Source organism: Hemitrygon akajei, chromosome 19 (genome assembly GCF_048418815.1).
Source record: "Hemitrygon akajei chromosome 19, sHemAka1.3, whole genome shotgun sequence".
Classification (NCBI taxonomy): Eukaryota; Metazoa; Chordata; class Chondrichthyes; order Myliobatiformes; family Dasyatidae; genus Hemitrygon; species Hemitrygon akajei.
The window spans coordinates 51436361-51450915 of NC_133142.1; the positions used below are offsets into that span (position 1 = coordinate 51436361).

The 14555-nt window shown below is 41.0% G+C and overlaps 1 protein-coding gene across 1 annotated transcript in view; it reads left to right on the plus strand.

Moving 5' to 3' along the window:
- Window positions 1–14555, plus strand: part of ccdc174 (coiled-coil domain containing 174) — a 31475-nt gene that overhangs the window by 13829 nt on the left and 3091 nt on the right. The window contains exons 4-9 of the mRNA XM_073072500.1: window positions 106–164; window positions 5793–5967; window positions 7101–7196; window positions 7907–8043; window positions 11198–11292; window positions 13428–13572. Coding sequence (XP_072928601.1) covers window positions 106–164; window positions 5793–5967; window positions 7101–7196; window positions 7907–8043; window positions 11198–11292; window positions 13428–13572 — 707 coding nt within the window. The remainder of the gene's footprint in view (window positions 1–105; window positions 165–5792; window positions 5968–7100; window positions 7197–7906; window positions 8044–11197; window positions 11293–13427; window positions 13573–14555) is intronic.

Below are 14555 nucleotides of genomic sequence, written 5' to 3' on the forward strand. Positions count from 1 at the left end.
TAACAGTACAGCTTGCAGGGTAATGTTTGTGCCGTGTTGTAAAAAAAAGTATGTTCATGCTTGGCATTAATTTTTATAGGTCTAATTCGTTTGTCCTCTCTTTAGGCAGAGGTTGGAGGAAAAGGCAAAACTTTATGACCAGATGACCAAAGGAGATTTGCCAGGTAACATGAAAGATAGAAACATAGAAAACCTATGGCACAATACAGACTCTTCAGCCCACAAAGCTGTGCTGAACATGTCCCTACCTCAGAACTACCTAAGCTTTACCCATAGCCCTCTATTTTTCTAAGCTCCATGAATCCATCCAGAAGTCTCTTAAAAGACCCTATCGTTTCTGCCTCCACCACCGCTGCTGGCAGCCCATTCCACACCCTTACCACTCTACGTTTAAAAAAAAAATTACTCCTGACATCTCCTCTGTACCTCCTTCCAAGCACCTTAAAACTATGCCCTCTCGTGCTATTCATTTCCCTGGCTATCCACACGATCAATGCCTCTCATTATCTTGTACACCTCTATCAGGTCACCTCTCATCCTCTGTCACTCCAAGGAGAAATGGCCAAGTTCACTCAACTTATTCTCATAAGACATGCTCCCCCAATCCAGGCAACATCCTTGTAAATCTTCTCTGCACCCTTTCTGTGGTTTCCACATCCTTCCTGTAGTGAGGCAACCAGAACTGAGCACAGTACTCCAAGTGGGTTCTGACCAGGGTCCTATATAGCTGCAACATTACCTCTCAGCTCTTAAACTCAATCCTGTGATTGATGAAGGCCAATGCACCATATGCCTTCTTAACCACAGAGGCAACCTGCACAGCAGCTTTGAGTGTCCTGTGGACTCGGTCCCCAAGATCCTCCACACTGCCAAGAATCTTACCATTAATACTATATTCTGCCATCATATTTGAAGTACCAAAATAAACCACCTAACACTTAACTGGATTGAACTCCATCTGCCACTTCTCAGCACTTTGTATCCTGTCAATGTCCTGTTGTAACCTCTGACAGCCCTCCACACTATCCACAACACCCCCAACCTTTGTGTCATCAGCAAATTTACTAACCCATCCCTCCACTTCCTCATCCAGGTCATTTATAAAAATCTCAAAGAGTAGGGGTTCCAGAACAGATCCTGAGGCACACCACTGGTCAGCAACCTCCATACAAAATATGACCAGTTTATAACCATTCTTTGCCTTCTGTGGGCAAGCCAGTTATGAATCCAAAAAGCATTGTCCCCCTGGATCCCATGCCTCCTTACTTTCTCAAGCCTTGCATGGGGTACCTTATCAAATGCCTTGCTGAAATCCATATACACTACATCTACTGCTCTTCATCAATGTTTAGTCACATCTTCAAAAAATTCAATCAGTCTCGTAAGGCTTGACCTGCCTTTGACAAAGCTATGCTGACTATTCCTAATCATATTATGCCTCTCCAAATGTTAATAAATCCTGCCTCTTAGGATCTTCTCCATCAGTTTACCAACCACTGAAGTAAGACTCACTGGTCTATAATTTCCTGGGCTCTCTTTCTTGAATAAGGGAACAACATCCGCAACCCTGCAATCCTCTGGAACCTCTCCCGTCCTCGCCAGGTCATCACCAGAGGCTCAGCAATCTCCTCCCTCGCTTCCCATAGTAGCCTGGGGTACATCCCATCCGGTCCTGGTCACTTATCCAACTTGATGCTTTCCAAAAGCTCCAGCACATCCTCTTTCTTAGTATCTACATGCTCAAGCTTTTCAGTCCACTGCAAGTCATCACTACAATCACTAAGATCCTTTTCCATAGTGACTTTTCTTGTGGCTTGGATTTCTTTTCATTCTGAAGAAGAACTGTTAAAAACAATGTTAGTTATAGGATTAATGTAAAATGAATTCTATCTAATCTTGAGCTGCTTGATTTTGCTACTGGTGTCTGAGATTGTACCAGAGAATGGATGACACAATCTGTTATTTTAATGAATACAAAGTCGTAAAGATTGGTAACTCTTAACTACATCAACTGCATATTTGCTACGTGACCAGAGTACAAGGACTTTTGTGCATTAACTGTTCCCATGAATGGCACCCAAACCCAAGTGCTTTAATCTTGTTTGCTCACATCTTTATGAGGGACTTCGTTAAAGGTCTTCTAAAAATCTGAGTATACATACGTTGGTTTTCCCTTCACTATCCACCAATAACATCATCAACAAACTCCTGTAAATTTGTCCTTTTCATAAATCAACTTAAACTTTCTGGGGTTCTTTTATACTCGTATCTTGTTTTGCAGGGTTTCTTTTTCACTGTCTTGTGTAAGGTATATCATGTGGGTAACCTTGGTGCCTATGACGCTGCTGCAAACATGGTTTGCATGGCCCCTGTATCTCCATGTACCTGTGCATATGACAAAATTTGATTTAATGCTGACCTTTGTCTAATCCTGATTAAATTTTCTAACTATCCTACTATCACATTCATTATAATACTGTACTATTTTCCCTGCTACTGAGATTAGACTAACTGGTCTGAAAATCCCTATTTTCTTCCCTGCCTGTTTTAAATTGGCAAGTAAACAGAACTGATCTAGTTTGACCATCCCAGGTACTCCCAATGTATCATCTGGAAAAAGAAAATAAATACCGGAATGCATATGTATAGTAACATCCTATTTAGAAAAAGTGATGAGGGCCCATTATATCTCGGAACCCAAAACGCTGTCCATCAATTTCACTCACAGCGGACATATTTTAGATTTTAAATGAAAAATGGTAGAACAGGGGATCTCATCCAGGAGTCCACAGACCCCCCCCAAATTAATGTTAAGGCTCCATGGTATTTAAAAAAAAAAGGTTGGGGACTCCTGCACTAGAGATCCACATCTGATCAGTCAGCATCTGTGGAGAGAGAAACACTTTAGGTTAATGACTTTTCAATAGAACTGGAAAAGTGAGAAAGCATGCAGTATTTGAGTTGCAGACAGAGAGAGGGATGGGGAGAATGTGTGTGATGGTGTGGAGACCAAGAGAGGGCGACAAATGGTTGCTGGTCATAAATGGCTTCTCTGAAGATGTGTAGAGAAGTGGAAGGTGAATGAGGGTGGTAAGGAGACCTATGAGATGCAGAACATGGCACTGCTGGAAATCTGAAAGAGTAGTGACTACTGGAAATAATCAGATTTGATTAGGGAGTTTAAGGTAAAGGAATCCTTAGGAAAAGGTGATCGTAATATGATAGAACTCACCTTTCATTTTTGTGTGAGAGAGAAGCTAAAGACAAATGTATCAGTGTTATAGTCCAGTAAACAGAATTACAGAGGCATCGGAGAGGAGCAGGCCAAAGTTGATTGGAAGGGTACACAAACAGGGATGACAACAGAACAGCAAATGCTGGAGTTTCTGGGAGCAATTTGAAAGTTGCAGGATATGTGCCAAAGATAAAAAAGTATTCTAAAGGAAGGATGATGCAACTGTGGCTGACAAGGGAAGTCAAAGACAGCATAAGAGCAAAAAAGAGGACATATAGCAAAAATTAGTGTAAAGTTAGAAGATTGGGAAGCTTTTAAAAACCTGCAGGAGGCAACCAAAAAAATATATAAGAGAAAAGATGAAATATGAAGGTAAGCCAGCCAATAATATAAAAGAGGATACCAAAAGAATTTTGAGATATATAAAGAGATAACGAGAGGTGAGGGTGGATGTTGTACTGCTGGAAAATGATGCTGGAGAGGTAGTAATGGGGCATAATGGAATGGAGGGTGATCTGAGTAAATAATTTTGCATCAGTCTTCACTGTGGAAGATACTAGCAGCATGCCATAAATTGGAGAGTGTCAAGGGGCAGAAGTGAGTGCATTGCTATACAAAGGAGAAGGTGCTTAGGGACTGAATGGTCTGAAGGTAGATACGTTACCTGGACCAGAGAAACTACATCCCAGGGTTTGAAAGAGGTAGCTGAAGAGATTGTGGAGGTACTAGTAATGCTCTTTCAAGAATCACTAGATTCTGGAATGGTTCCAGAGGACTGGAAAATTGCAAATATCATCCACTCTTTAAGAAGGGAGAGAGGGTAGTTAGCCTGACTTCAGAGGTTGGGAAGCTGTTGGAGTCCATTATTAAGGATGATGTATCAGGGTACTTGAAGGCACATAATAAAATGGGTTAAAATCAGAATGGTTTCCTTAAAGAGAAATCTTCCGTGATAAATTGTTGGAATTCTTTGAGGAAATGACAAGCAGAATAGACAAAGGAGAGTCAGTAGATGCTGTTTTGGGACTGCTTTTCATGTTATATGACAGAAATGATGGCTTTGTGGTTAAGTTTTGTAGATGGTATGAAGATAGGTGGAGGGGCAGGTAGTGTTGAGGAAGCAGAGTTTGCAGAAGGACTTAAGACAAATTGGGAGATTGGACAAAGAAGTGGCAGGTAAAATATAGTTTAGGAAAGTATATGGTCATGCACTTTGTTAGAAGGAGTAAAGGCATAGATTATTTTCTAAATGAGGAGCAAGTTCAAAAATCAGAGGTGCAAAGGAGACCTTGTGCAGTATTCCCTAATGGTTAACTTGCAGGTTGAATTGGTGGTAAGGAATACAAATGTAATGTTAGCATTCATTTCAAAAGGACTGTAATATAAAAGCAAGGATGTAATGCTGAGGCTTTATAAGACATTGGCCAGACTGCACGTGGAATATTGTGAGCAGTTTGGGTTCCTAGTCTAAGAAAAGATATGGTGGCATTGGAGACAGTCGGAGGAGGTTCACAAGAATGATTCTAGAAATGTTTGATGGCTCTGGGCCGTGTACTCACTGGAGTTTAGAAGAATGAGGGGTCATTTCATTGAAACCTATTAAATATTGAAAGGCCTAGATAGTGTGGATGTGGAAAGGATGCTTCCTATAGTGGGGGAGTCTAGAACCAGAGGACATGGCCTCAGAATAGAGGGACATTCATTTAGAACAGAGATAAGGAGGAATTTCTTTAGCCAGAGGGTGGTGAATCTGTAGACTTATTTGCCACAGAAGGCAGTGGAGGCCAAGTCATTGGGTATATTTCGAGCGGAGGTTGATAGGTTTTTGATTAATCAGGGTGCCAAAGGTTCCAGAGAGAAGGCAGGAGAATGAAGCTGAGAGGGAAAATAAATCAGCCATGATGGAATGGTGAAGCAGACTTGATGGGTGAAATGGCCTAATTCTGCTCCTGTGTCTTACGGCTACAATACATTCACTATTTTGTGAGCTTTTTTGGGGCTCTGTTGAAACAATGTAAAAGATGGAGATTAGAGGAGACTTAGAGTAGCAAGAAACTGGAAGCTTCGGGTCAGTTTGTGGCCTGAATGGAGGTTATTTTACAAAGCGGTCACCTAATATAGGTAGATTAGTGAAAGCAAATGCACGGAAGTCCAATTAGTGCACTGGAAGGAGTGCACTACACTGGAAGTACAGGTGAATCTCTGTTAGCTGGAGAAGCTGTTGCTCTCTGGATAGTGGGAAGGGAGGAGATTTAAATCGGATGGTGGCGTATCATAAAAGATGGCAGAGATTAGAGAATTCGATCAGTTTATGGTAGCGCTGGTGGGTTGAGAGGTGGGGATAAGAGAATCCCCTATTTATATTCTGTCTGAAGAAAAGGGTTGAGGTTGGAAGTGCTGGCAGTAGGGTTAAGGGACCTGTCAACTCTGGGAGAGAGTAATCTAAGATGTTTTGGATTTCCTTTGATTTTAATTCTTATGTAGGTTGAGAGTAACTGCATTTCCCTGCTTTTCTATCCCTTTTAATATAAATGTACATCTCCTTATGCCATTTCAGATGAAGAAACAGAAAGCATGTATCTGGTGGATTTCACACAGAAGATATTTGACAAGCAGAAGGAGCTGCAGGCCGAAAGTGAGAATCAGGCATCCAAGGCAGCAAAGACTGAACAGAATGAGGATTTAGCATCTGCGTCTGAAATGGTACCACCTCAGAACCCTGATGAAGAATGGTGAGAGCCCAGCGATGTACATGGAGGATAACTCAGTGGTTTTCTACAACTTTAGTTGTCTGCTGTTGTATACACTTTTCTATACACTTTTCATTTATACAAACGTCAAATACAATTTTTGTTTTATTTTTTATGCTTCAAAAAACACTTGTGCAGGTAGAATCAATTACACTGTAAATTTTGCTGTAATACTCCATATAGTCCTGTGCCACAGCTTTATCGGGTTGACATCCCAATTTTAAAAACTTGAGGCTTCTGCACTCCCCAGTGAATCAGGTTTTGAACTGCCATAACTTTTCTAGGTCTGTTCAACTTCTTGTTCCATGTAGTGCATTGGAGGGTGTGAAGGTAGGATTTCAACTCCACAAGATCTATGTGCTGATAATTTCCACTCGTCCCTCTGGCACTAGTAGATGAGTGTCATGGAGTGGATAGGTTTATCCTACATGCTGATTTACTTGCAACATCACAGATCCAGTTTGGGAGCTATGGTCTTGGTCAGTGGCAGTGCATTTTTGGTGAAAGACATTGCAGTTTTTCACTCAAAGTAAATTCTGTGTTTTTGCCTTCAGTGCTGCTTCCAATTGTTGCCAAAACACAGCTGGCGTTGAATGTTGATCATACATCAACATGGTATGATCTTACGTTGACAGTCGGTCAGTTTTGAGCTTCCCCCACCACCACCAGGCTAGAGTGATATCTCAGAAAGGCAATATTCAACATCCCCACCACCCAGGACAGGACATGCCCTCTTCTCATTACTACCATAAGGGAGGAGTATGGGAGTCTGAATAGAGACACTCAACATTTTAGGAACAGCTTTTACCCCCGCTGCCATCAAAATTCTGATTGGATAATGAAACCGAGAACATCACCTCACAATTTTTGCACTCCTTTCTCACTATCTATCTGTCTGTCTGTCTATCTATTTATTTATTTATTTATTTATTAATTAAAATGCATTTCTTTTTGTAATTTATAGTATATTTTATAACTGGCACTATTATGCTGCCATGAAACAACAAATTTCACGACATATGACAGTGATAATAAACCTAATTCTGATTCAGTATAAAATAATTATGCTTTATTCTGAATAAAGACAAGCGATTTATTATATGCTTGCCTCTCAGGGTGGACTATGTGGATTCTTTAGGCCGATCCCGAAGATGTATGAAAAAAGATTTGTCGGGACTACTCGCTATGGATAGAGATTTAAGGGAATCAAGGTAACAATATGTAATGTTCTTTTTAAGAGCAGGGAGATGCTCAGATAGGGACATTGCCAGCTGTATAATGGAACATCAAATTGGATATGGGAGATGCTTAACTTAGAACTTCTGGGTGTTTTGAGTTGATTATAAAGAATAAATGTGATTGTTATGCATTTTTCTTTTTAAAGCAAATATTTCATTATTATGTATAACACATTTCTCAGGTGTACAATGAAGTTTTGTGACAATGAACATCTGTGCAGCATTCCAGCTGTTATGTCACTGGCTGTAAACTAGTAACTGTGTCTCACTTCTCCAGTAATCAATGTAGGTGCTAAAGATATCAAAATGCTATATGAAGAGGAGGGAACTTTATTATGTCCTGCACAAAATTCTTTCTTGAATCAGTATAATCAAAAACTGATTTAAGAACTAATCATTCAGCTCTGATGACAACACGAGTGAACCTGCAGATGCTGGAAATAAATAAAAACACAAAATGCTTGGCCTGCTGAGGTCTGCCAGCATTTTGTGTTTTTATTCAGCTCTGATGAGATGTTTTAACACAGAATAGCTGTGATATTTAGTTCCACGGTGGCTCTTCCTGTTTGGTACGTGCTACAGTCATTGGTTGAGCACTTTGTTGGGAAGTGAGTCTCACGCTGTCCTCGTGCTGTGAGTTACTATGGGTCACTGTGTTATGTCTCAACGTGACTCATTCACAGGCAGGAGGCAGATAAAAAGACGTTGCTTTCTGAAGACATGAAGAGGGAACTTCAGCGGCAGCAGTGGGAAAAAGAGGAAGAGGAAGCACTGAGCAGGCCGATTGGACCAGTGCACTATGAGGACATCCGCCAAAATGGTGAGAATTTTAATGTGTGCAGCACAATTTTATTAAATTATTAATGTCATGCCCCTGGCTAAATTACATTGACACTTGCTGATCCAGTTTTCTTCTGATCCTCTGGATTTTCTTTCTTCCTTTTTGCTTTTTATCTGTTTTTGGCACTTCCTTGCAAATAGTTACAGTGCCAAGGGAGATGAGTCCTCAGCCTTTTGCAAAATGGGATGCTTCTGTTTGGCAGCTATATCATAATGGAGCACTGCCCAGTCCTTGGCCATTGTCTATGCCCACCAAACCTTGAGTATGGTAACTTGTGTCAGAATTACCTGTTGCAAAAGGTGAATTGGCTCTTGGCTGAAGCAGCAACAAAGAATGATTCAAAAGGTTTCAATATTTACATTTAATGTCGGAGAAATGTATACAATATACACCCTGAAATTCTTTTTCTTCGCAAACCTCCACGAAAACAGAGGAGTGCCCAAAGAATGAATGACAATTAAGTGTTAGAACCCCAAAGACCCCCCCAGCACAAGCAGCAGCAAGACAGCAACCCTTCACCTTCCCCCATCAGCAAAAAAGCATCACTGCCCCCCACCAAGCACTTAAGCTGCAGCAAAGCATCAATAAAGACACTGACTTGCAGTACACCAAACATTACTCATTCACCCAGTATTCAACATACCGCAGGCTCTCTCTGTCTTTCTCCCTAATAAAGGAAAAGGAGTTGTCCCTATTTCACAGCGAGAGGGGAGACATAAGTTTGAAATTCACTCCCTCTCCTCTTGGTATTCCTGTCAGAATCTGTCCATAAACCTAACATCTGGAAATTTGGAACCCTCTGATAGGAAGCAAAAATCTGAAAAGGCTCTTGAGAGTTCTAAGGTAATCTGGAAGGAACTTAAGAAGAGACTTAGGAGAGCTAGAAGTGAACATGAGAAGGCCTTGATAAGAAGGGTTAAGAAAATTCCAAGCTGTTCTACATGTATTTAAAGAACAGGAGCATAACTAGAGTGAGAGTAGGACTGTTCAGGGATAAAGAGACAAAATGTGCCTGGAGTCAGAGAAGGTAGGGAAGGTGCATAATGAATAATTTGTATCAGTGTTCACCAAAGAGAGAGACTTTGACAAATGTGAGGTCAGGCTAATGTGCTGGAGCATGTTGGGGTTAAGAAAGAGGTAGTGTTGAAGTGTTTGAAACCCATTAAGATAGATAAATCCCTGAGGCCAGATGATTTGAGATGTAGCTCATGTTTCAAGGGAGGTGAGGGAAGAGACTTCTGGGGTGCTGATGATGCTCTTTTTGCCCTCCTTGCCACAAGAATAGTACCAAAAGATTGGAAAATGACAAATGTTATTCCATTATGTAAGAAAGGTAATGGGGATAATCTTGGGAATTATAGACAATTAAGTCTTAAGTGAGTGGTGGGCGAACTATTGGAGAGGACTTTTAGGGATAAGCATTTTACAAACATTTGGAGAAGCATAGTCTGATTAGGGATAGTGAGCATAATTTTGTGAGAGTAGGTCATGCCTCAGGTCTGTTTGATGTTTTTGAGGTGACAAGTTCATAAAGGTAGAGTGGTATATGGAATTTAGTAAGGCGTTTTACAAGGTAGGCTCATCCAGGAAATCAGGTGGCATGGAATCCAGGGAAACTTGTCTGTGTGAATTCAGAATTGGCTTGCTCACAGAAAGCAGAGGGTGGTAGTAGATGAAGCATATTATGCTTGGAGTGGTGTTTCATGCAGATCTGGTCTGGGATCTTTGTGCTGTTACGAATGTGCCACAACTCTGAGGGGCCGAAGGGTACAAAGTAGCCCCCTCCTTTTTGAGAATCGCAAGATCGCTATTAATTCACGTCTGGGACCCAGGAAATGAGAGAGAGACGTCCAGAATACACAAGGCTTGGAATGTGTCCTGGCCTCAGCAAGGCCATTGATAACGGCTATTGTCTCTTGGAGACGGAATTGTGTATTGAGTACTGTACTATTCATTGAAGCCCTCAGGAGATGACCAGAGTGGGCTGGTTGAGGGATTGCATCATCCCAACCTGATTGACATCTGAGACCCTGTGAGTAAGGATAAAAGAGGGTCTGGGGAACAACCCCTTCAGACGCACCAGGAGAAACGCTAGAAATCCTGTGACAGTGTTTAATAGCGACAGCCGTTGGGGCTTGCGTGCGTCCTTTTCCCTTGCCTGGGAATTGGCGGGATCGCCACGGAAGACGGCTTAGCTAAAGAAGAGGCCACACCAACAAAACACCAAGGATCGAAATCATAAAAAGGAAAAGCTGGCAAGTTTCTAAAATCTCTCTCTTGACTCCAACCAAAGGCTGCAGCCTGAATGAACTGAGTGACTTTTATATTTCCATCGGACAATACATTATCCCCTAGACAACGATAGAGCTTATTTCTTATTGATTATTATTATACCCGCACTTTTAGATTTAGTATTGACGATGTATATTATCTGTATGTTTGCATTGATATTATTTTTGTGTATTTTTACTAATAAATACTGTTAAAAATAGTACCATCAGACTTCAATGGACCGCTCTATCTTTGCTGGTAAGTGACCCAGTTACGGGGTTCATAACAGTACGTTTCAAATTTATTTTTAATTACTTGGATGAGGAAGTGGAAAGGTGAGTTATCAGGTTTCCAGAAGGTCACCAAGGTTGGTGGTGCTCTCCCGCTTGAACTTAGATGTGCCGCCTCCTTCTTAAGCAGTTCTTTAGGATCAGGGAAAATTTGCTTTCCCTCCTGTTTTGTTGATTTTGTGATGGCTTCTGAAGGCAATATGGGATTGGCAGACTCATCTACACATGGGGCAAGTATTGAGTCCGTTACGTTGCCGCTACGTTTGCTGGTCACACAGAGCTTCTGTGTGCTCCTGCTGACCTGACTGCCATCCCTAGTGCTCTGAACAGACGCGGGCTAGAAGCTCCCAGGAGTCAGCGGAAACTTTGAGCACAGCCTTGAATCTTTTTCTGTTTGTAGAACACTAGACCTATGCCACTTTGGTTTAATAGAGCATCTTCATGTACCTGATTGTGGGTTATTAGCTTTGTTGGTCACTTGATGTGAGCTGACGGAGCTGATTCATATTGAATAATTTTAAAACCAGACATCTGATAGAAACTATTTTAATTGGTTGATTTTACTGTTACAGAGGCTCGGGAGCTGGGTGTAGGATATTTCGCCTTTGCTCGTGATGAAGGCACCAGGAAGAAGCAGATTGAAACCCTGGACATGCTGAGAGAACAGGTAGACTTCCAGATGTGTATTTATTTTGTGTTCATTTTAATCAAATAGTTTCCGCTGCCCCAAATGTTCAGTGGGTTAAGTTAGCAGGCAACCGAGCCATGTGGACCAGAAGCATTAGGGCAATGTGATAAGAGGCTTCCTTTATGAAACTGGGTATATAAATAAGAATGTAGCCAGGTAGATTCATGAGCAGGCCAGAAACACAACTCTAGTGACCCAAGTTTATTTTTGAGTTCTGGTGCTGTCTGTGGAAAGTTTGCATGCTTTTTGCTGGGACCAATGGGTTTCACTGGGGTGTTCCAGTTACCTCTAACATCCCAAAGATGCTTATGTTAATTTTCTTTAGCTATTGTTAATAATGCGCAGTACCAAGATAATCTAAGGAGTTACCCCAACTGCATAGTGGTGGATGATATCTGAGGTAGGTAAGTGTTTGTTGGGACTTCAGGAAACCCATATTCTATGCCTCATTTTTATAGAGATGTATATCCAGGGTGATGTTAGCGTTGTTGATACCATTTTGGGTACAAGATAAATTAGGTTGTAGTGGGATGGGAGGAAGGAACTGCATGAGGACATGAATTAATGGGCCAGGTGGTTAAAGTGTGTACAGCTGCAGTTCAGGCAGTGCAGCTCCAAGCCATGAGATTCTTCAGAGAAGAGCCAACATTACAGATGGCTGCATTTTAGGATATATGATTATGAAGATTAATTACAGAGTTAGAAGCACAGGCAGATGTAGACGTAAAAAGATAATATGAATCCCAGTTAATAGAAATACAAGGACATATGGTTCAGTTTTTATAGGGCTTTAGTTAGGCTACAGTTGGTGCGGGTAGTGTACTCTTGAACAGCTTATTTCAGAATGTATGTTAATGCAACAGGTGTAGATTGAGTATTTATAATAACTGACTTTTAACCAGGGCAGAAATGAATAAAACAAGGAGGCCTAATTTTAAGGTGATTGGAGGAAGATATAAGAGGGATGTCAGAGGTACATTTTTTTTATATAAGTGTAATGGGTGTGTGGAACACCTTGCTAGGGGTAATGGTAGAGTTAGATACATTGGGAGCACTTAAACTCTTAGACACATTGATGATTTAAAAATTGAAAACTATTTAGAAGGGAAGGATCAGATTGATCTTCGAGTAGGTTATAAGTTTGGCCCAATATTGTGCCGCAAAGGGCCTCTACTATGTTAACAATAGGAAAATTTGGTTTCTGCTACACATGCAGTACCAGCTGAAGCAACAGGTGGGTAGTTACACTTGGGCATGTTAACAGTTGGAGGCCTGCTAATGCAGCTTTTCCATTGTTCACTGTTACTGAGTGACATCACGGGAGCGGGCAGTTGTTGATGTCAGAGTGTGACCGAACTCAGCACCAAATGCGCAAGGTGGCTGGTGAAAGGCTTTGAGGAACTGCATGATAAACCTCAGTAGTGTAACAATTGTTGCTGACACCTAGGTTTGCAAGGCAGAGAACATGAGTTGGAGTTCTTTTGGGCAATCTGAAAACTTTTTAATAAAACCTGAGAGTTAAAAGCTGCTATCAATATAACTAACTGTGAAACTAAGATTGTAAAATCCAAATTGCTTCTGAAACTTAATAAAATAAGCTGCACTGTCCTCTAGTGGTTGTGCACCAGCACAGTTGAATTTCATCTGCAATTTTAAGTGGGCTAGTAAGCCATTCAGTTGCACAAGGGGAAGGTAAAATAAGTGATATACTTGCTGGAGATGTACATCCAAAAATAAAACAAATGTTGGGAAGGGAATAGGGGAAAAGTAGGGCAAACAATGTGTCAAAGGTACAAGGGCCTACTTCAGCTCTTCATTGGAAGTGTGCAGCCAAATTCACTTCAGCCAGGGACATCCTTGATGCAATAGCAGTGGCCAAGTTTCTTTGCTACTGTAAAACCAAATAGGTGAATGCAAGGATGCACAATAGTAATGTACACCAGCTTTACAAAAAAAGTCAGCGGCAGCAGTGTTGTTCAAAATTCCTGTCATAGCACAAGAGAAAATCCTTATGTTGGTGTTTGCAGGAAAGGAGAAGCAAATAATGGGAATCTGCATCATTGCAGCAGTTCTGACCTAGCTCATAATGGCAAAACTTTTACCTTCCTTTGCAGACAATGGATCAGAGAACCAAACGAGAGAAACTGAAGGAGAAACGCAAAGCCATGCTGAGTGCCAGATTGGCAAAGGTTCGTGAGAGGAAGATGAAGAAACTGAAAGCTGATGGAATTGAAGTTACTGAAGATCTGCAGAAGGAAGGTACAAGAGGAATAGGCATCCAGAGTATGGTTATTTACAGTACTTTTTATATAAAAGGATGTAGCTCTGCAAGTCAAGAGTTTGCTAGATTAGTTTATGGGAGAGTGGGTAAGTTCCTGAGGATGAATTAGAAGGGCAGAGGCTTGGAGTCTATTTGTAAGTATCAGGGCTTGCACTAATTGAAATGTGTGATTACTTGGGATACAGTGGGAGAAATCTTTTCCATTATAGATTCAGTTTAAAGATTAATTGTTGTGTAAAAGAAAACCTAAAATAGTGATACACTGCTATTTTCATACAGTGGGTTGATCTGACCACTTGACACACCAGCAATAAAATTGACGAAGTGTTTCTGTTTGTGTTCAACCTGCCCCTGCTTAGTCTATTAAGTTATTTGAACCTGTTAATTTTTCTTTGGCTTCCCTATTTAATTCCTCTCAGGAGACTTGTATTTGGACTGTGATCCTTAAGACCCTGACAGTGATCTTGGGAGATGCTTTGCAAGTCTGGCAGGAGCTGACTAACTGTCCTTTCATTCCCTCCACTTTTTGGAAAATGGCATTCCTCTCCCAATTATGAAAGTACTGTGTGGAGAAAGCAGGTCCATTTTATGTAGCAGCATTCTGTTGTTCAAACCACCCTAATATGAAATCTGGCAAGAATACATACGTAAGAATTATTTTATCTTCAAGTATACCTTTTAAGTTGTTAATAGCAAGTCCCTGAGTTAATTTCAACACCATTGTTAAAGACAAAAAAATGTTTACATAGGAAGCTGACAGCAAAGGTTCAGAATTTATAAAAGGTACGCTGGCTGTGTTTTTGGTAATAGGTAATCCATTAAAAGCAACTCTGAACATTTCCTATCATTTGTCTTTCCTTGTTTCCGTCCTTTTAATCTTACTTGGCCTGCGCTAAATGGCAGTAGCCTGCATGGTTCCCAGCCATGCAGGCCAAAAAAAGAGAACAATTTATTTTGTTCC